The sequence below is a fragment of the Alligator mississippiensis genome, chromosome 5 (genome assembly GCF_030867095.1).
Source record: "Alligator mississippiensis isolate rAllMis1 chromosome 5, rAllMis1, whole genome shotgun sequence".
Classification (NCBI taxonomy): domain Eukaryota; kingdom Metazoa; phylum Chordata; order Crocodylia; family Alligatoridae; genus Alligator; species Alligator mississippiensis.
The window spans coordinates 81,012,188-81,035,223 of NC_081828.1; the positions used below are offsets into that span (position 1 = coordinate 81,012,188).

General features: G+C 43.4%; 1 protein-coding gene across 6 annotated transcripts in view; it reads left to right on the forward strand.

Annotated features, from left to right (window-relative positions):
* The window catches only part of COL15A1 (collagen type XV alpha 1 chain), a 308,100-nt gene extending 286,325 nt beyond the window's left edge, over nucleotides 1–21,775 (forward strand). For 5 of the 6 annotated variants that reach the window (XM_019485357.2, XM_014602928.3, XM_059728547.1 and 2 more), the window contains 9 exons: nucleotides 1,287–1,397; nucleotides 3,187–3,331; nucleotides 9,662–9,726; nucleotides 14,002–14,130; nucleotides 14,313–14,372; nucleotides 15,035–15,094; nucleotides 16,038–16,223; nucleotides 18,992–19,107; nucleotides 19,498–21,775. In XM_019485357.2, coding sequence (XP_019340902.1) covers nucleotides 1,287–1,397; nucleotides 3,187–3,331; nucleotides 9,662–9,726; nucleotides 14,002–14,130; nucleotides 14,313–14,372; nucleotides 15,035–15,094; nucleotides 16,038–16,223; nucleotides 18,992–19,107; nucleotides 19,498–19,714 — 1,089 coding nt within the window. In that variant the 3' untranslated portion in view covers nucleotides 19,715–21,775. The remainder of the gene's footprint in view (nucleotides 1–1,286; nucleotides 1,398–3,186; nucleotides 3,332–9,661; nucleotides 9,727–14,001; nucleotides 14,131–14,312; nucleotides 14,373–15,034; nucleotides 15,095–16,037; nucleotides 16,224–18,991; nucleotides 19,108–19,497) is intronic. The other variant, XM_019485342.2, reaches the window with a different exon arrangement.
* Nucleotides 21,776–23,036: the final 1,261 nt, after the last annotated feature.

The window sequence follows — 23,036 nt, forward strand, 5'->3', positions numbered from 1 at the left end:
GCTCCACCTCTAGGTCCTTCTTGAAGCACACGAAGGCAACAGCTGTAGCTCCAGGCCCTGCATGGGACATGCAGCAGTGGTGGCAGCAGAGTTAGTGGCTGTGGACTTGGGTCATGGTGACAGTAGGCAAAGCCACCCAGCCACAGGACAACCAGGGCTATGTCAGCCCTGGCTTGCCCTCCTGCTGCAAACTCCCATGTCCACCAGGGCCCAAGGTCCCCAGATTCTGTAGCAAGACACTCGTGTCAGTCATGGCTCCCAACTTCTGGTGACGGCTGGTAGTCTAGCAGGCCAGGTACACTACTCCATGAGCTGGATCTGGCCCACAGGCCACATTTGACATCTGTGATCCAAATATGGTGATGATTGCATTAGTCCCCTCCTGTCTCACATGATGAAATGCCACACAACACACATAACAGTTCTGTTTACTAGGAAACAAAAGGGAGAAATCCCTCAATTGCATATGCTGTTTGTGCCTAGTTCTACCTCCTTTATGTTGTATTCAGTCTCGGCACCACACAGTTCTTGCTTCTGCTGCCTTCTCCATTCTGACTTGTATCCCAGTAAGAACAGGTGTAAAAGACGAAAAGGATGGAAGAGAAAGCAACACCCCAACATAATGCCAGAAATATTGTGATACTTCCTGTCGATGGGGCTCTTAGTATGTGGGAAAATAATGACTTTATATTTCAAGGTTCCTTCTTCCATCCTGTCATTCCTTTTGCCAACCAGAGGATAAGATGAGAGAAGAAGAGAAATCCAAGAGATGGTCATATGTATGTTTCCTCTTCTCCTGTCCTGTCTTCTTCTCTTGCTTCCCCCCCACACCCCATGTACTATATAACCCTCACTTTTCTACATGCCTTTAAAAATCTACTCCACCTGGCAAAACTTTTCTTTCGCTTTTTTCAGAGATTGAGTACAAGTGGGTAGAAAATCCCACTTCTCATTACTGACACTGTTTTGCCTCCAGATTCCAAGTTGATAAATTTGCAATGCCATGTGGATTTTTGTTTTGTAAGATAGCAGAAACATAAGTAGGATAAACACAGTATCTCCTCATAATTTTCTCTTCTTTATGTTAGAGAAATCTTGCCCTTGTATCCTAGGGGGAAAAATGTAGGTTTTCATTCTATGTAATGGAAGAAGGGAGTGATACCAAGAAACAGATTTTAAACGCATATTGTGCTGTACTAAGTTTAAAACTATGTGTAATTTTACAAGATCATTGTAGAATTTCAATCTGAATTCAACTCAATGTTTTCATATATTTTTCTTCTTAGGGTGAGAAAGGAGACAGTGGAGAGCCTGGCTTAAAAGGAGAAAAGGGAGAGCCAAATGGAGGGTTCTTTATGACAGGGCCTCCTGGGCCCCCAGGAAGACCTGGACTTGTTGTAAGTGATATGGTCCCTTGCTCAGCAACAAAATTTGTAGTCATTGGCTTGTTGCTTCGTGACTCACTGGAAAAAAGATGGCCAGGTAGTAAATTCATGGTATTTTCTGTTCCAGTAGTTCAGAAAAATTAATGGAAAGCTAAATTTGTGGCAGCCTGAACAATTCCAATAAAAGTCAGCTACTATCTAATCTCTGCCTAGTTTTTGGGTTTTTTTTTATCTTGTGTTAATCACCATACCATCTGCTCTAGACTCAGCCTCAGGTAGACAGCAGCTAGCTTCAGCAGCTAGCTTCAACACCTAGCAACTAGCTTTAACATGGGGTTGTCTGAGTTAATGAGGGAAAAGTGTATCAAGCAGGAAGGAAGTTTTGTGGCAGGTGGGAAGGAGTGTGAGGCAAGGACCCTTTCCTGCAATGAGTCTTGTTTGGCCCCACTTCCTACTACTAGAAGCCAGTCTTCACCACCTCCAGTAAATAAGGGCCAGGCATTTCTAGTATATGACCTGGAGATATTCTTATATATGCAGTCGGGTCTGATGAGATATGCTACCTCGCATAGGGAGCACCAGCCTCTTATCATTTCAAGATGCCGTGTTCTGGTGCTTATGGATTGGCAGCCATAGAGAAATGAAGCTTTCTGCTGAGAAGGAGGTGGCAGGACCAGGGATATGGAAGACAGCTGGGTGGTGATTGTGATGAGAGAGGTTATCAGAACAAATTATATGTTGTGCTACAATATACATTTAAGTCCCGATTCTATTTCACCTATTGGGCATCTAATTGAACGTAGGCCCCTGAGTATGATCCTATTCCACCCTGCTCAAGTCCCTGAAGAATAGTTAATGCAAAAGCCAGACTGCTCCTCCTGCTCCTCACTGTCTTTTATGACTCAGTCTTAAGGGGCAGATGATTGTGTGTTACAAAACCAAATAAAGTAATGGATTTTCAGGACTTCAACAGGGTGGAGTAGAATCATACTTTGGTGCCTAAGTCCACTTAAATGCCTAATAGGTGAAATAGGATATGGTCTATGCAAGGTTCAGCTATGAATGCAAGATTAAGATGTACAGTGATATTGTACAGCCTAATCAGCCTTGCCTCTCAGCAGAGCTAATTAGCTTGCTTGTAGCACTGTGCTAAGGCAGATAGGATAAATGGAACTGGGAGCGGTATAGACTGTGCCCACTTCCATTTTTGTAGAGTCTGATACTATATCCTAGGTTTTGCTTCCAAAAAGCCAATCACTTTATCAAACTTACATCTCAATAGGGATTTAAAGACCTACATTTAGATTTCTAGTTTTGAAACTTGTCCCTGGAGACCATGGTACACATGTTGCTCACTCAGGGCCTGGACATGTGACTTACTAATGCTGGGGTAATGCACATAATTTGTGCACCAGTCTGAACAACATCAATGTCCAGAGCGGACAACCAGCTCTTCTGGGTAGCTGCCACAATAGGTGCTAGTACAGTATTTAGCCAGTAAGCGGGGTGGAGTAAGCAAGAATAGCCCAGTGAGATTTAGCAAACAGCTACCCCAGAATACATAATACCAACACTGGTGTCACTTACCCCCATATATGATAGTTTTACCCATGATTTTTCCCAGATAATTCTGCACTGGATGCTATATAGTTACCTAAATGCATGGCTGTGTGTCATGCCTCTATCCCTTATTCAGACCAATGCAAGGGCAGACTGGGTTGGTGTTAAGCTTTTGTGTGGCTAAGCTGTTTCACCCATTTAATTTGTACACAAAAAATAAAAATATTTTCTGTCTTGACAGGGACCAAAGGGGGACTCCGTTGTTGGACCCAGAGGGCCCCCAGGATTACCAGGCCTGCCTGGGTCTCCAGGGTATGGAAAAGTTGGCCCTCCTGGCCCACCAGGCCCTCCTGGGCCCCCAGGACCTCCAGCAATATATGGCTCAGGTGAGAGGGTCTGAATGCTGTTAACTGTGCTTGTATGCACATGTATATGCTTGCAGGCTCCCTGTACCTTGCCTCTGCTCCTCAGACCTCCAGGTTTGAGTCAGGCTGCTTCCTTATCTACTGCACTGTCTGGATTTAAGTTGTTGGGGAAGTTAGGACTGAGAGCACATTTCCACTGACTAGTGCCACAGCAGCTTGCAGCAGCCAAGAGGAGTAATTGCAAAGGAGGGTCATGCTAAGCCCAGTTCTGGTGCAGGCTCAGAAAGCACCATAGCAAACAAGTATGCTTAGTTGAGATGGAATGTGTGGAGAATTTCACCAGATTGCTACTGAGCATGTGGAAATGGCAATGTTAGTAGGCTTTATGTTGTCAAAATGGGAGGATTTTCATGGAAGCAGCAAAAGGCATCTCTCTAATATAAAGGCAATGCCCCTTTAAATATCTGCTTTTAAGCACAGAAGTACTACAGAGTCTCAACAAAACAGCCATAAGAATGTTTCAACTGCATTGATTTTTGTTGTTGCTTTTTATGCTTTGGTCAATTTTGTAGTAACTGGATTAGCAAGGGGAGGAAATATAACTCATCTGTTCAAATGAGAGGGAGGAGCTTTGTAAACCAGCTGAGCCCACAACTGGCTTCAGTACCTCTCAGTTTGTATCCAAAGTACTTTCTCAGGTGCTCTTATTGCTCAAACCCTGGGAAAACTTAGCTGTAAATCAGGTGTCACAGTGCATGACCCCTCTAGTCTTCCCAAGTGCATCTTTCCAGGTGAGAGGCCTCTTGCCTGTCCTGTGTTGGAATTATGTGGTACTTCCACTCCCAGACTAGGCCCAGGAGCTTGAGACCCTGTGTACCATTGGGATTACTCAACAAGCCTGACTGGGTTGGAGCCTGTGATTCTCTTCCCTCTTAGAGCCAGAAGCTGTCTGAGAGTACAGTCAGCCAAGCAAGCCTTTCAAGAACAAAATATTAAGTAATCACAAAAGAAGAAACACAGAAAAACAAGAGCATAGGTATTGTTAACACCACTGGCAGGCTACCAGAATATCTGTGGGCATGTCTATTCCATAAACTGCTGTATCAGGAAATACATCCTCAAGCACCCCATGCTGCTCTGCACAGACTGGCTCCTGCATCAGAAGTAGTATAGCCACATTTGCACAGTGTTTCTTGCAGCTGTTAGCACCCTTGAGTGACAGTGCTGATCAATCTCCCCATGGCACCACAATGAATGCAGTGGCACTGCTTCTGGTCCAGGAGACAGCTGATGCTGAGTAGCACTGTGTGGGTGAGGACAACCCTTCCTGCCATGGTAAGTTTCCTGCATAGGCAAAGCTAATGACTCCACATCTGAGAGCTCAGCTGTAATCAAGTTTTTTTCTTGTTGTTGCCTCCAAGGCCCAGTTAGGTCCTACCACAATACAATTCAAATAAATTTAGTGTACCTTTACTCATCCTATCAGCCAGCTGATCAGAATGGCCAATACCAGGGATAGGGCAAAGTTAAATGCAAATGCAAGGTGGATTTTTATTTTACCCTGTTTATACCTTAAAGGGCTTATACATCTCCAAATTGTTTTGGTCACATGTTTCTATGACCACTTGTATTGCTGACCATGCCACTATGAACTAGTCATGTTACTGATCATGAGCTAAACACTCATCATTGCCCATATATGACTGAATCACTTTTGGTGCCATGAACCTTACAATTTGCTGATTTATAAACTTATGTTGTAAATGTTGTACCAGGCTTGTTTGTACCATCCTATATGGTTTCCTTATATACTGTACCAGTTTGTACTACTTCTGTCCATCTCAGAATATTCTTGAATAGATTCCAAATATTTTGGTGCATACTGTTGCCTTCCACTGAACTTCAGACCTATATCTTTTAACTTTTACTGCTCCTGCCCTACATTCTGGCATAAGTTTCCCACAGACCCTTTGCCCCTCACCTCTGTTCCCAGCCCCCCTCTTCAGGAGCCATGTCTGTTATCAGTGTCCCAGGTATTTGTCACCTGTATCTCTTGAATTTAGTCAGATTGGTTTATGCCCCTGACCAGAGGACTGGGAATAGATTTCCAAACAGTACGTTTTTCACATTTTCTTTTAATTATCAGTAAATATGCAGCTATCAGAAATATTTACTACTTCCCTTTTTGTAGTCGCACACAACTACGCCTTAGCATTATATTCCCTTCCTGGTTGCATAAATGGTCATGCTTTGGCTTCTTACATGCCATTTTTGGCACACAAGCACCTAGACAAATTCTATTCCTTGACACGTAGCTCTGCATTTGTGGCTGATTATAGACAACTAGGAAGGCATGCAGAGCACACACACATACCTATTGTGTATGTGTGTATTGTTTAGATGACCAGGAACAAATAGAATGCAGGCTCCAGTAAACAACAGTCTTAGTAATTAAATATAGCTATATATCATATTCATAAAATGTTACTAGCATCTTTAATGTCCATAATGCCAAGCACTTCTAAAATTGCTCGATAGACACAGTCAGAGTAACCAAAATAACATGGAACATTTACTGTGTTAGCTGTACTGCTACTGATCTTAGTCCTTCTTGACCTCCTCCTTGTCCTGGCTTTATGCGAAGCTTATTTATTCAGCTACATGATGGATGTGCAGGTAGTAACTTAACTTGCGTTTATCAAGGGTTCTGGTTAGCTCCATCAAAGCTCCCGTATGCTGTATGGTGGAAAACAAGAAGTTCCTGCCCTTGTCAGCTGGCACATAGCAGTTAGTTGAAAGGGATCCTTTCAACAGCACCAGGAGTTTGGAAAGATATTTCAGTGTTAGGTGCAGTTTAACAATAACAAACATATATTCTCTAGGGCTCTGCGAGGCTTCAGGCTGTGCTTCGGATCTGGAGAAGCTTCGGACATTTTGGCATCCGAAGTGGCATATCCGGATCAAAGCTCTGGCTTTGTTAGGCTTTCCAAAGTGGTTTGGAACTTCTGAAGCACTTCAGAAAAGCTTCGGAGCCACTTTGGAGATCTGGCAATAGGGTATAATGGGGAATCAATGAAATATCTATAACGTTGTTGTTTTTTGTCTGATTTGGATTAAACTTGCAGGGGTGGTAGCCTCTGCTGAGAGCATGAAGCCTGCCAAGTTTCAAGAAGATCAGTAGGGGTTTGGGGGAACTGTACTCCAAATTCTTGAAAGCAAAACTCATGTTACATGTATGTTCACAGGGGGGTGAAATCTGCAGGGATGGTATCCCCTGGTGAGGTCACAAAGCCTGCCAAGTTTCAAGGAGATAGGTGCAGGGGTTTGTGGGGAACTGCACCTCAAACTGCTGACAGACAAAACTTGTGACATAGATGACCCTGTGTGTGTTAAGGCACAGCAGGGTGAAAGCTGCAGGGATGGTAGCCCTTGCTGCGGCCCCTGCCTAACAGATCATGCCCTGTCTTCTCTGATTGTTTTTTCTGTAACTCATCCCACAACTCACATGACAGGCAAGATACCCAAGAAATTTTTCTGATGGGCCATGGATGAAGAAGAGTTGGAATATTGTGCTAAATCCAGCCACCTACCCTCACCAGAGCTTTTCAGATAGAAGGAAAATTACCACGTGGGATTTCTCCTCCAGTTTGTAAATATCATGTGCCAGTATTCTCTGTCCTGTAGAGCTCATGGCACAGTTTGTATGGTTGACAGGGCTTCAGAAACTTCAAGTACAGATTCTAGGAATCATGGGGCAGGGCTGGGAGTGGCTGGAGACTGTTTGTATTTATTGTGAGAAATAAAGAAAATGTAACTCAAATTCCTCTAGGGTGCTTGGGGACACCAGCTTTCAGACTCCCAGATTATCTAAAAAATTATCCCTTGACTATGAAGACTCTTTTCTCTTTTCACTCCTCAGTGCACCCGAGCTGTGCTTTCCACTTCCATACATCTTTTCCCCCCTCCCTAAAGCATCCCATCACACTCTTCTTTGCCACCCTTAGCCAAGCTGGGACTTTCTAGTTTGGGCCAAACACATGTATCTAGACATGAATGGAAGGAACTATATTCAACTCCCAAGGAGCTATTTAGCTCTTATTCGGCACGTCTACACAAGACACTCTACTGCATAGCAGAGTAATTTGCTGCACAGTAAAGTGTCACCATCTACTCATGCATGGCAATTAGGGCACAGTAGACTAATTTACTGTGCTGCTGGATAGTCCCATCAGATAAAGTCATCAGTAAGTTACTGTGCTTAAAAGATGGTGACATCAAGATTAGTTTACTTCAGCTCAAATTGAACCAAAGTATATTCAGTCACATTAATTGTACATGTAGACACACACCTATTGAGATGCAACTAGCAAGAATTATTTGTGGCATTCCAAACCTCTGAGCAGTTTCAAACAGCCACTGACATGGTGTGATGCATGCATGTTCAAACTGATGAAGAAATGCATCCTTCCTTCCCTCCTAAATATGGAGTCTTCATTCCTAAATTCAGTAGCCCAAGGCTCAGAGTGAACAAGACTTACCTGGGCTTAACTGCCCCCTTCCTGGGGCCTCAACACACGCCCTCTTCTCTGGGGCCTCAATACTCCACCCCTTCACCAGAGTGACTACTCTGTCCCACTCACTGGGGCCCACACTCCATCCCTATGCTGGAGCCTCAGGGTATTACACCCCCATGGGCTCAGGTGCCTCTCCCATAGGCATGCCTGGCCCTGCTACCCTCCAATCTTAATGACCCACTGAGTGGTGGGGGCTGGGGTTATCAGGAGCCCCTACCCACCTTTCACCAGGGAGGTAACTGGCCTAGCATTTCTGGGGGACTGTCCCACCATGGACAGCCCCAGCAGACCACCCTTCCCCAGCAGGGTGCAGTTTTCAGTCTTACCCAGGACCAAGCAGGCCTACCTGCCCTGGTCTAGCTCCCTCATTGGGGCTCCTGGATGCTGTCCTTGGGCTCCGTCTCTCACTGGATCCAGCTCTCACTCTGGCCCCATTCTGATCTTATAACAACCTGCATGCTGACTGACGCCCATCTTCAGCTGTGATGTCCCCCCCAGTCAAAGGGAGCTCCAGCCCTTACAGGCTCTGGCAGTGCCTCCACACCAGTCAGGGTGCCAGATAGCTCACAGTGGCCCTGGCCTGCCCCTGATGTTGGGCTTAATTGCCCTTCAGTCCTGGTCCTCTTGCACTGACCATTGCGAGGGGCCAGAGAGTCAACCTAGCAGCTGCTGACCCCCATACACCTGAGTCCCACCAGAAAGCCTTCTTCTACCCCAGAGCTTGCCTAGCCCCCTTGTAGGCCTACCAGCTGTTAGCCCCATGCCTAGGCTGCAACTTGTTCTAACTAGGCCCAAGCCTTCTTCCTGGGGCTCTGGACCCCACTGGGTCTGTAGGAACCTCCTGCCATCCCCATAGTTCCTCTCTTACCACCAAGGTGTTAGATGAGTAGCAGCTCAGCCAAATGTTGTTGCATCTTCGGCTTGCAGTGAACTGCTGCCTCATCCCTGAGAGCCAGGATCTAAAATGGCTGCCTCATCAGGGCTAGCCTGCACCTGCCAGCTGCCTGCTTTCAGCCCTTAAAGTGACAGAGCACCAAAGGTGCTCTGTCACAGCTGGCCTATAGTTCTGAATTTTTGATGTATAGAAAACATCTTTTAGGTTATTTTTAGAGTATTGTATGGCATCCTGCAATCTCTGTATAAATGATAACCAGGGCCTTCACCCTGCAAGTACACACATGCTTAACATAACCTTGTAAACAGGGATTAGTCTTGTTGTTAAAGTTAAGCATGTGCATAAAAGCTTGCAGAACAGCTGTGTAAGGTAGCCAGATGTAAGAATGCAAACAAAAAAATGAAATCACAAAAAAACTGGTTTTAAAACCTTTGTAAAATATATTTTCTGCATATTTTTTTATGCAGGACTTTGGGCTTGTCTACAGTACAACAGTAGTGTGTTCCAATTGACTGTTCCTAAGCATGCTTCTACCCACCCAGTCCCCCTGGCACAATCTAAACTCAGATATAATCTAGAGGAGATACTCTAGGCATCCTTGTATGGCTGCTCTTGTGACCCCAGTCTCCAGCATGCTGGAAAGCAGTGGGTAGAGATGACCCTGGAGCATTCTCCCGGTTGCATTGTTGCTTTGGTGTATGCAGTTAGGAGCAGCTGGTCAGGGCATGCTCAAAAATGTCCAGGCTGGGACAAGCTGCTAAGCAAACACGTTACCATGAACTCTCACTGTCAAAAAACTTTACCTTGCACAGCACAACCAAGTCTTCTCTGTCTGTCTCCCAAGAAGAAAGACCTACAAAGTAAATTTTTGCTTTATTTTAGCAGCTGCAATTCCAGGGCCACCAGGGCCTCCAGGAGAACCAGGATTACCAGGGACCAGGAATCTGGTAAGAGAAGAAACTAAAATTTGCCTTTTCTTGCTGCTTTGTAAGTCATTGGAAACAGTTCTGTAGAAGACAAAGCAAGTTACATTAGCTTCTGAGCCACTGATGCCTCACTTCTGGTGAAACAGTAGATGGGAAGAGAGAGGGAATAGAATAGAACAGAGGAAAGCTGTGTTTGTTGGCTTACTATCAGCTTCTTATCCAAAGAAGTGAGAAGTAGAATGAGGAGGATTCTGGGTATGTGTAGATGTTACATTTATATGAACCTAAATAGGGTTAAGTCAATCTAAGTGCTGATCTGTACACACATTTGGGGAGGCAAAAAAGGGTAGCCCAGTCTAACTTAGTTCACCTGAGGAGGTGAATTAAGTTAGATCAGGAATGAGTTAGCCCAGTCTACTGAATGTCTGTAAATGTTCAGAGTGCAGTCCCATGGCTAGGAAAGTGCTCCCCACTTCAGGGCTGCACTTTTCCTATCCCCCAACTCTGACTGGGCTAATTCCCAGACCAATCTAAATCATTCTCATGCTCAGAGGGAGTTACTTGCTGAAGTCTAAGCTCTGGGTTATTTTTGCATGGGTTTATGCTGTGGTAGGACAGTAGGGGTGCTACTACGCTGAGCCACCCACCTCCCTGTACCCAACCAACACCGTGCTTCAGGTGTCTCCCCTGGGGTGCCTGTGTCCGGCTGACCCCCTTCCTGGAGCACACCCACAAGTCTGGGGTAATTGCTGCCACCACCCAGGCTCTGGTCTGCATTAGGGCTCTGTGCAGCCCAGGATACACAGACCCTGCAGACCTTGGGGGTAGTTTGCCCACTGGTAGTATTATTTCTGTGTGCTCCTTATAGCCTGGAGCCACCCATCACATTGATGACTCATGTTCAGCTTGGAGTCAACTATGATTCTAAGATCCCTTTCTGCTGCTGTGCCTGCTGAGAAGGTCATCCCCCAGCCTGTAAGTGTGTTGGTGGTTCTTCTTGCCCAGGTGCAGCACTTTGCACTTGTCTTTGTTGAACTGCATCCTATTTCATTCTGCCCCTTTTTCCAACCTGTCCAGATCCTCCTGGATCTGTTCCCTACCATCTGGTGTGTTAATTTTGCCCCATAATTTGGTATCATCTGCTAACTTGGACAGGGTGCTCTCTACGCCCTTGTCCAAGTCACTGATAAAGACATTGAATAGCACTGGTCCAAGGACCCAAGCCTTGTGGGACTCCACCACCCACATCTTTCCAGGTCAATATCGACTCATTCACCATCACTCTCTGAGTGCAGCCCCTAAGGCAATTTGCCATCCGCCTGACCATATAATCATCTACATCACAGCCTCTCAGTTTTTTTATGAGAATGGAATGCGATACCGTATCAAAGGTCTTCTTAAAGTCTAGGTAGATGACATCTACCTCGACTCCTACGTCTAAGCATTTTGTGGCTTGGTCATAAAAACAAACAAGGTTAGTCAAACAGGATCTGCAATGAACCTGTGCTGATTTCCTTTCAGCATTATTTCCCTTGCTGGGCTCCCACAAATGTGATCCTTAATGATTTTTTCCAGGGTTTTCCCAAGGATGGAGGTGAGACTAACTGGCCTACAGTTTCCCAGTTCCTCCCTCCCCCCACATTGAAAATAGGGATCACATTGACCCTTTTCCAGTCCTCTGGGATGTGACCAGATAACCATGAGTGATCGAACAGCCATGCCAGCGACTCTGCTATGACTCTGGCCAATTCCTTCAGCACCCTTGGATGAAATTCATCTGGGCCTGCTAATTTGAACACATCCGGCCCCTCCAAGTGACCTTTCGCCTATGATCCAGTTGGAAGATTTTTCTTGGCCTGGGTCTAGGAATACAAATGCAAAGAACTCATTGAAGAGCTTAGCTTTGTCCCCCCTCTCTGTCACCAGATTGTCCTGGAGGGGTCTTATGCTCACTATATACCTAAAGAAGGACTTTTTGTTGTCCTTAATTTTTGTTACCAGGCTTAAATTCTAATCTTGATTTGGCCTTCCTAACTGATTCCCTGCAAGTGCGAGCCAGGGAGGTATACTCCTCCTTGGTAGCTACCCCTGTTTCCACAGCCTGTATACCTCTTTCTTTGCCGTTAGGCTTTCCTGGACTTCCCTTTCAGCCAAGAGGGCTTCTTGGCCCCTTTGCCCACTTTTATGAGCAATTGGATTGTATCCTTCTGCGCCCATAGGATCACTCCCTTGAGGAACAACCACCCTTCCCAGACCCCCATTTTGCCAATGCTCTTGAGCTTTAACACCTCATTAACTAATCTCCTGAGCACGCTGAAGTTATCCTTTCTGAAGTCTAGCACTTAAGCCCTGCTGGTTAGTTTACCCACCCTTCGCCGGATAGTGAATTTAATCAATCGATTATCACCTAGGTTACCTTGTACCTGCAGATTCCCCACCAAATCCAGCAAGGTGTTTCCCGTATACATCCTGTGTTAGGTAGAGCTCCTGTATGCAGGTTAAGAACCTGTTTATTCAGAGACTTGTTTATTCAGCTTTCTGATAAATTCCACCAAAAGCTCCTTGAATGGCCTTGGCATTGTTGGCATTCATTTTCAAATGCCTTAATAAGCAGACCATCCAATTTACTCAGCCATATCAAATCTCTCAGCACCACAAATATAACAGAAATTACTTGACCTCCCCATTCAATCCCTGCAGGACTGCTTCCCATCCCAACCTTCAGTCAAGGTTGCCATCTCCTCCAATTGTTTCTCCCAACCATTCAACATAATATTGCGCTATTAAGCATCAATCAACAAGCTAGAAGAGCAGCTTAAAATGAAGAGACCTTCTGTAATTAGTACCAGACAACATAATATTTTCTTATAAACTGAATACATTTGATATCGGAAATCAGTGAAGCACTGTGATCTGATCATAGCCAGCTACATATTTTATTCAACAAGTGACATCTCAGAATAGTGAAGCAATCTGCTACAGCAGTGGTTCTTAACCTTTTTTGGACTTGAGGCACATCTCATTGGACTCAAGGTACCCCTCCATAACTTTTGTGAATTGAGTTGCACCCAATTTCAAAAACTAACTTATATATTACAGTGCTTATCCCCTTGCAGGGGGATGAAGTAGTGGGGGTGGGAATTAGCCAGGCAGGGATGAGTCTTAGTCTGTGTTTATCTGCATATCTCATAGATTTCATAGACATTAGGGCTGGAAGGGGCCTCGCAAGATCATTGGGTCCAGCCCCCCACCCAAGAGGCAGGAAGTCTGTTGGGGTCAAATGATCCCAGCAATATAAGCGTCCAAACGTGCCTTAAAGGTGTCCAGAGTAGATGCTTGCACCACTTCTGGGGGGAGTCTGTTCCAAACTTTGGGAACTCGGACGGTAAAGAAGTTTTTCCTTATGTCCAGTCTAAAATGGTTTTCCTGGAGTTTGTGACCATTAGACCTTGTCTTCCCTTGGAGTGCCTTGGTGAACAGACGTTCTCCCAGTTTCTGATGCACACCCCTTATATACTTATAGGCTGCTACCAAGTCATCCCTGAGCCTTCACTTCTTCTTACACCTCATGGCACTCTTCAAAGGATCTGGCACCTCCCCAGGGAATGAGAATCACTGTTCTATAGTCACCTTCATTCTAAGATGCTATGCTTTGAAATTGGTTTCTTTCTAAAGTACCAGCTGGAGAAAACCACTCATCCAAACCTTGTTTCATTATTTGATTAGTTCTGCATTCTCATTCAGATTCAGTTAGAGATTATGTCTCATAAAAATCAATAAACTAAATATCTGAATTAAGTTTGCTAATTGGATCAGACCAGTAAGACAAATATGATAGTAACATAAATTGATTTTGTTAGCTCAGTGAATGAGATATAATTTACAAACTGCATCCTGCTTCACTCCAGCTACTGTTGCAGAATCTCTTTTGAAACTTCCAAATCATCTTTCAAATTCTGCTGCCCCAGCCAATTGTACCAAGTTGTAACAGTGTATTTATCCCATAAAAAACAAAATATATCCCTTGTGTAATTCTGTTTAAATCAGTGGAGATACAATATAAGTGAATTTGGCCTACACTCCCCACTGTTCTAAACGCTTATGCTTACATTATGTTTCACAAGAAGAGTTGGGTGAAATTAGATGCAATGGGCTCTATATGCATTTACTGCTCAGGAAATGTCTTGTCATTACTGGCATTCTTCCTCAAATGAATGTATTTATCTGTAAATATCCTTTGCATCTCATGCTTCTAGGCGTGGGGTTTATTTTATTTTATTTTTGATTACTTGACAGGTTACAACATTCAGAAATATTGAGGGTATGCTGCAAAAGGCTCACTTGGTGGCAGAAGGAACATTAATCTATCTGCGTGAAAACAGCGAGGTCTTTATTCGTGTTCGAGATGGCTGGAGAAAATTGCAGGTATTATAGCACTGCTTCATGATTTGCTTCAACTCTCCTATCTTCAATGAAGTTGTTGCAAATATTTTCAAAAAAGGGAGAGTTGGTACAAATACTTTCATTTCATACAGTACTTTCTTAATTGCTGTAATTTTTTCACTGTTATATGTTTCTATTTCCCTCTTCATTCTGTGTCCTTCCAGCTGGGAGAATTAATTCCCATCCCTGCTGAGAGCCCTCCTCCTCCAGCAGTTTCAAGCCATGTAAGTGCAAAACTCTTTTGGACTGTGAAAACTTGTGGGTCTGAGTAAGCAGAAACTGGGGGAACATTTGGCAGATATTGTATACAGGCTCCCCCACAATAGGCTTTCGGGGTGGTGGGGGAGCAGGAATTCTAACCTGGGTGACCTTTCAGCCCTGCACATTGGTCATGTCACTACATGAGGCATGGTGCAGTCCATATTTTGCAGTTCATTGGAAATCTTATTTCACCTCACCTTCATTCTTTTTGTTTTTAATCCATTCTTGCCCCAACTCCTCCAAACTCAGTATTAGCAGCTTCAGTGCATATCTTCAAGTACATTCAACCACTGATGATCCCTCAGTCAGATAAGTGTTAGGCTCTGAGACCTAGAAAAAGCATCTCTGTTTAGGACAGCATTTCACCATGTGCCTAGGTGACTTTCTAAATTGGTAGAAGTACGTTAATTTAAAGTTTGAGAATATCATCATTCAGAGCAACACAATTTCACATTTCTGTGGTTCCATTTTTATTTTATTAAGAAATATTACTGAACAGCTGAAATGCTGATGTGAGATGTTTCCCCCAATGGACTGAAGTAAAAAAAGGTTGTGTTTTCCCTGCTCTGGACCTCATGGTCACCTTATATTTGTGACTGATTTGTTGCTGTGTTTTCCACCACAGGGCTTTCAGTCTCTTCCGGCACTGACTACTTTTTCCAACATTAACACTGGAAAACCATCAGTAAGTAAGATAATTATATTGTAGAGACACCACTGAAGCTGCATAGTTGCAATCTGTGTACAAAGTAAAGTAAATCTCTTTCATGTGCTTTCAGGGTATCCTCTAAATTCACAGAACTTATTTTGAGACATTTCAGTTACAGCTTTCAAAGAATTTAGAAACTGTACAGACCTTTAAATGGCCTCATTAAGCATTATTCTTTGGTGATTATATATAACCTTTGTCATATGCCTGTAGTAAATACATATCTGATTTTCTTAGCTGTAAATAATGGACTCAATCTAAAATACAGGCTACTTTTTTAAGGTTATGACTGGGTTTTAGTTAGCATTATTAGGACTGTTTTCATTTTTCCCATGAACACTTGATTGGTATTTTCTGTCAAAAGGATCCTTTATAATCTAAGCTTGCATTTTTGGAAAAGTTTTGTTTCAATATTTAAAGAAAGATGAAAACATTATATCTGAAAAATAACATATGAATCAGAATTTACATTTTTATGTTGTGATTAAAATATGTGTATTGTATTTGATAACAATAGATTTTATGTGGTCAATGCATGACAATGTCCTTAACTATTTATTTATTCACTTCCAAGTTTGGGGGTTTTGTAAGTAATGTGGTGACAACTGAAGGGTTACTATTTAGCAAATCTCAACAGTTGTTTAAAACTGAAATTTTCTGTTTGGATATCTAACTACTCAAAGATAATAATATATTTCTGCTGTGGGCTGGATTGCAGCTCATCAAACTGAACATGACTTATTTAAGAAATGTGATGTTATGGTAGCAACTATAATTCCTCATCATGAAAGGTTTAGAATAAATGTTCTACTCTGAAAAATATTCCATATCAGTCCCAGCTACCTGTCTGTCTGTTTTCCTCAAGGACATGTTTAGATTTTATAACTGAAAAGGTTATTGTTTCTTTTCTGTTTTCAAGCTGCATCTGGTGGCTTTGAATTTCCCATTTTCTGGCGACATGCGAGCAGATTATCAGTGCTTTCAACAGGCCCGGGCAGCAGGTTTAACGTCAACATACAGAGCTTTCCTCTCATCACATTTGCAAGATCTGTCCACAGTTGTGCGAAAAGCAGACAGATACAGTTTACCAATAGTTAATCTTAAGGTAAAAATAAATGCTTTGGATTTCTTGTGTAAAGAGAGATTCTTAGGGTGCCTATAGATATGCAGAGAGTCTGATTAATCAAGTCTGCTGGAGCGTGTTAATTAACACGTTTCTAGCAGCCTCTGCATCTCATGTATCAACATCCCTGCACTTCAAAATGGCAGTGGGGGCACTTAAACTAAAGCTCACATGATGAGCTTTAGTTAAAGCGCCCTCACCACCATTTTAAAGCACAGGGATGCTGATACATGAGATGCTGCAGGTGTTTTAGTTAGAGCAGCTCTCAGAGCCGCTCTAATTAAAGCACCACCCACCATCACCCTCAGGAGCATGTGTAAAAATGCCCTTAAAATCTAAAAACCTTGAAACTCAACTGAAGTGAAAGGTTTGTTCTTGCCTATTTTTGGATCAGAGCTTTTTGATTCAAAGTATGCTTTGTGCTACACCGTATAAAAAAGTTTGCTTTTACCGTCTCCCACTCAGGCTGCATTTTCTACGTTTAAGGCTAATGGTAAAAACAAAACCACGAGGATGTTTACTTAGAGTGTACTGGTATCAAGGCAATAGCATAGTAACTTTTTGGGTGCTTCTGTTTCAATGAATCTGTTTTAGAAGCAGCTTTGTAATTCTTGCCCGAAAGTGAGTCTTCATTTCTCAAAGTTGCACTCTGGCAGTTACTCTCTAGTCTTCCCACAGGGCTTAGTGAATTAAGGTGAGCGCAAACGCCATCTTTAAAAATGATGGGCTAAATTCTATGCCTAATAGTTTCTCTGAATTTCTACCAGTGTATTTGAGAGCAAAAGGTGACTTGGTGTCTGGAGCATGAGTTATCCTGTGGTCTTGCACACGGGCAGGTATACACGCGTTAGTCTTGAGAAAAACATGCAAAAGTATAAACCACGTCTCTGAAGTATTGGCTGCCTTCTAGGGCTGTGCGAAGCTTCAGTCCCTGATTCGATTCGATTCAGTGGAGATTTGGCCCAGTTCGTTGGCCGAATCTCCAAATCCAAATCAAATCAGAGGCCCCTTTAACCTCTCCGAATCGATACGGAGAGATTCAGGAAGATTCAGCGATTCAGACATAGACACAGCTTTAAATGTTTTTTCTACGTACCTCAAGGTAGCAGGCAGCTCATGAATGCTGCAATGCTGGGGCGCATGGAATGTCCCACAAAAGCATGGGGGGGGGCTCCCCAACATGCTCAGCAGCAGGACCCAAAAGTGGACCAGAAGCACTTCCGGTCCACTTCTGGGTCCACCGGAGAGTGCGCAGGGGACTCCCTGGCACCCCCCAGCTCAGCGACTGGTGTCTCCTGGGTCTGGGGGTCCCCCGGGGTCCCCCAAGGCTGATTGCCAAGCCAGGGAGGGCACAGGGAGGCCCCCCAGCGTGCTCCCCAGTGGACCCAGAAGTGGACCACATGTACTTCCGGTCCACTTCCAGGTTCACCACTGAACGCATGAAGTGCACCCCCCTCCACACACACACACACACACACACACACACACACACACACACTCCTGTGGGACACTCCATCCGCCCCAGCATTGCAGCATTCATGAGCCACCTGGTACCTTGAGGTAGGTAGAAAAAACATTTAAAGCTATGTTTATGTCTGAATCAGCATCAGATCTTCAGATGCATCTGACTCTCCAACAGTGGTGAATAATTCCACTTAAAAATCCCCTGGGAAAACTCAGAGTTCTGAGAAGAAAATTCCCTCAAATAAAAAATTCCCACTTTAGGAAATGAATGGTTGAAGGCAGTTTAATAAGCACAGTTCTGTGATGCAAAGTCCTGTTTCAATTAACACTCCTAGCATGATTGTGAATTTACCAGAATTTTCACTGATTAAAACAAACTGCTTTCAGCTTCCTTTTCAAGGAAAAGCCAGGTTTTCTAGTGAAGGGGGAATTCTCAAATGAATTCTTAGACCATTACAACGATGTTAGAAATTAACCTCACTCTGCACCCTCTGACTTCCTTTAGTATCATTTTTTCTATACTGAGTGCAGTTAGGTATCTTCAACGCATTTTCCAGTTCAGTCACACTGGCCAGGTCTACACATGTGGCAGACTGTGCAGTTGCTTAACCAAGTACTAAATGACTTCACAGTAACTGGCGTTATTGCGCAGTACCATTCCTGCATGGTTTGTTTTTTTAGTTGCTACTGCACAGTAGCTCATTACTACTGTGCAGTAGTGTCACCATCATGGTTTATGCCCTGTGATGCTACAGCACTGTTGCTACTGCACCGTAGCATCTCATGTAGACGCACCCACTGACTACTGGGAATTCAGTGTATTGTAGAGGCAGGCCCCATTATAAGTTGTGGTAGGAGGAGGAGAGCAGAGAGTTGTTCAAGAACTCACTTGTGTAAGGCCTCTCAGGTACAGAAAAATGAGGTTCAGCATTATGCAGAAGAAGAGTGGAGAGTCGGATAGAATAGCAGAAATGTAGGCAGTACAGTGAAGGGATGGAATGAGCCAAGCAAACACCCCTCTGACAGGAAGGGGAGAGACCTAAGGCAGAGGCACATGTGCATGAGCTGTTAGTATAAAGGCTTTAGATAGAGTGAAGAGATGAGGTCAACCAGGATTAAAGTACAAGATCATAGCATGAAAGAGGCTAATGGAATTATGAGTATTTTTACAGGTAGATTAGAGTTTGGATTTATAGAATTCCTTTAGGCCTCTGCACTAAAGTAGTAAAAGCCATGGCAAATGGCAATGCAGAACATGAGATTCACCTTGCATTTAAAATTGACAGGGAGAAATACTCTTCGCTAACTGGGAATCTATATTTACTGGCAATGGGGGTGAGTTCAGCATCCAGATTCCAATATACTCCTTCGATGGGAAGAATGTCATGACAGATCCGGCTTGGTGAGTTTACACTAGTGCATATACTGTTTTATAGGGAATATATCTTTAGTAGCTATTTCATGTGCCATGGACTATTAAAAGGATGAGAAAAATAATTCATCTTTCCTCCTTTTCTCTTTTGGGCCATCCTTCTCCTCTATTTCTGCCACCCTACTTGACTGGTAATTAAAACATCCCAGGCATTCTCCTCCCTGTTGTCCTCTCCATTCTATCTGTCCCCTTCCAGTTTCCATCTGTATCTTCCTTCTTACACTGTTTGCTTCCTGTCTACAGTGAATTTCCATCCAGGATGGACGTAGAATAGCTCTTATAGATAGAGGACTAAGACTGAATTGTATCCAAAAAAAAAAAGGTTGTTTTCAGGAAAATAACTTTACGAATTATTTTTAGGCCTCAGAAAATAATGTGGCATGGCTCAACTGCAAATGGGATCCGACTAGTTAGCAACTACTGTGAAGCTTGGCGTACGGCTGAAATCGCGGCTGTGGGACAAGCATCACCACTGAAGGCTGGGAAGCTCCTGGATCAAAAAGCTTACAGCTGTAGCAACAGGTTTATTGTTCTCTGTATTGAAAACAGTTTCATATCTGATATCCAAAGAAAATAAGTCATCTATGCACATAAAAACATTCAATTATATTCTATAAAAGTTGACACTGAAATTGTTAATGATGTAAATATTCTTTTTTTTAAACATTAAAAAATTGCACATTTAAAAATAAAATAACCAAAGAAAAAGTACCTCAATGCAGGCAGTATTCCAGTGGGGTGGAGCTCATCCCTTACAGGGGTGACTGGCTGAAGGCCCCTTCTACCACTTGAACCACACAGAGGAGTTGCATGGGAGTTAGCAGGCTAAGCAACCATACAGAAATGTCATCTCTTCACCTCCAGCATCCTATGAAATGAGCTAGGTGGGCTTGGGGCTGAAGATCACTTAGGGGGATGAGCCAAGTGTAGTCTACAAGCAAAACCAAGGAAGAGACCACAGCTTCATTCTTCTACAGGTCCAGTGGCCATGGTTCCACAAACATCCGGCACAGAGAAAGATTGCTATTACTCCTCTGTCCTATACGAGTGCTATACCCTGCCTCTAAGGGCGCAGACAGAAGTGACAATTTTTGTTCAATCTGGCCACAGGAAGCAGTTCATAGCCATGACTAAGCACAAGCGCATGACTGCATACAGCTTCAAAAATGGCCAGTCAGGTGAAAATCTGACCCCTCATTCTATGATGATGAAGCATCTTCTGTAACGTCTGTCTGCACTGCCTGCCAGCCTGTCACTGTTTTCAGAATGGGAGGGGAAAACGGGAGTGGAGGGAGTTCAGTCTGAGGGTTTTTCAGCCCCTGCTGGAGAGTGAAGCAGGTGTATTGGAGCCAGGTTGGGGGGCTCCTATTCTGAAAACTTTACGGGCTCAGAGGGCCATTGTTAAGGGAAACCAACTGCAGACCCCCAGCTAGCAGCTAGATTCCCCTCCCCCTGGAACCAACAGTGAACTTCTGTTTGTTCCAGGGGGTCATTGTAACTCAAAGCACATCTTGCAAAGTGCTCTCAGTTACAACAGGGAGCTGCACTTCTGTCTGCACTCTGTTACAGCAGATAATGGTAATGTCCCCCATTCAGTGTCCCCTCATTCAGCCTGTACTCAGCATGAATACTTAAGCTGTTTTTTTTCAAAATGAGAGTTTAATGTTGGGCTTCTAAATCCTCTGGAGCTGATATTTTTAAAGTAGCTGAAGGAAACTAGGTGCCCAACTCCACTGACCATAGTGGAAGCCAGGTGCCTGATTCCTTTAGGCTTCTTTGAAAACTGTAGCTTGAGTGCTCAAGTATAAGTTCAACAGCTTAACGTCATCCCCTCATTTTTTAGAATCTTGGTGTAAGACTTTGTGGAAGGAGTGAATTTCACCCAGATCAAAAGCAAAAAACTTGATCCATGCTTTGGTGCTATTGTCACCAGAAAACCCTGAGCAGTGTTAGCAGAACGCATCCTATTTTTGCTAGCAAAGCTGAGCACAGTAAATGCAGACACCAAACCCATTGGAACTTTATTTATTCCTTTGCATCTTAAAGGAAGTCATTCCTTATGTTAACAGGTTCTGCTGAATGAAAGAGATTTGTCATGCTTTCTTTAAAATAGGTTTTAGACAATGATATCCTATTAAGTTATATGTAAAGTGATTTTTTGTTTCCCATGTGAATCTTTATCCCTTTTTACCATACTATTTTTCACATGGTGAAAAATCAGTTAATATAAACTACACAAAACTGCAGTTATAGAAGATATCAGTAAAGATTAAGGTTTCCCACAAAGCCATAACATTACCATAACATTTTAAAATTGCTTATCTATATTTTCTACATCATATTTTAATGAGGTATTTACCTATATTGCCATAATATAACAGCTAAGCTTTCACATTATCACTTTTTAAATATAAGTTAGACACTAGGTTTGACGCGTCTGTAGGAAGCATCTGTTCTTAAAAGACTATGACTCATTTGCTGTCAATAATTTAATACTCCGGTTGCTACTCACAAATGAAGGCCTCCATCCAGACAGCTTTTATTATTCGAAACTGATTCTGTTTTTATACAATGTAAAAATGTGAAAACCAGTTTTATTTTTCCATTTCTAATAATATAAAAGCATCTTTTCCAGGGCTGTCTGAATTGTATGTTTGCTTTCTTTATGTAAAGGTCATCTTTTCATCATTCCAGTATGGTAATAAGGCAAAGTTACCTTTTATAACACTTTGGATTGTTGTGCATAACAATTCACTGTGCTCATTTATGGTTTATTCACACAATATGCGGTGAGTTCCTGAGAGCTGAACCAATTCAGCTTCCATGAAATTTGGAAGAGCTTAGTACCTGCAAAACAATCTTTGCAGCATCCCACTAAGGCTGCCAAAACGTCTTGTGGGTGTAAAGCTCTTCCTGCGTGAATGACTTGGCATGGTTAGTGCCCTAAGAATGTATTTGGGTAGCAGCCACTATTCTTGCTGAAACTTGAGATTGTCAGTAGCATCAGCAAGATAATTGAGCAGATGCTAGTGATTTCACTGAATGAGTGGCATCTCACCTTTCATACAAAAGACATGTTATAGGAACACATTTTGCTCTCACTAAGTTTTTACACTGCTAATCAGAATTGTATTATACAAACCTCACAAAGTGTATAGACATACAAACAAACAAATACATGGTGAAAGGAGACTTCAGCCCAAATCAGCTGCTCCACAGCATCTGCCTTTGTGCACATTCTTCTAGATGGTAAATGGAAGCTAGCTTGTAGTTATTTACTCCTTCATTGAGCTAAGCTGCCACAATGTAGCTTTCATTTATTGCAGGGCAAGAGTATACAAAGGAGCAATTGCCACAGAACACCTGCACACTAAAACCCTGTCCCCTTTTTCACCCAGTTTGGGGGAAGCAGTAACAATTTGCAGACCATGATAAGGCAACTTTTAGTGTTGGATGCTTTTTCCTATACCCAAACATCACCCACGTACACACAATTAATTAAAAAGCTGACAATCAACTTCAGAAGTGGGGGTTGGACTAGATAACCTCCTGACATAGGCAGATTAATGCACGAGTCAGTGGGGCCCAGGTGCAGGTTCCCTTACCCCTGCCAAACAGGGACCCCCAAGATGCCTGGGTTCCCCTGGGAAATGGCTGCTCCCTGCAGGTAAGTCTAATGGTAGGGAAGGGGTAGGGGGTGCAGATTGAGGCCTCCATGGTGAGGGAGTGGGGCAGGGGCTGGGGGTCCTGCCCAGCCAGGGCAATGCATGGGACCCAGGGCCAGGACAGGGAGTGGGACGGAGCTACAGGTGGCTCACCTAGGGGGTGCAGGGGGCTACTCCCCAATGTTGCACATGCCCCCAAGGGAGATGAGGGGCATGTGCTCCCCATATTTGTGC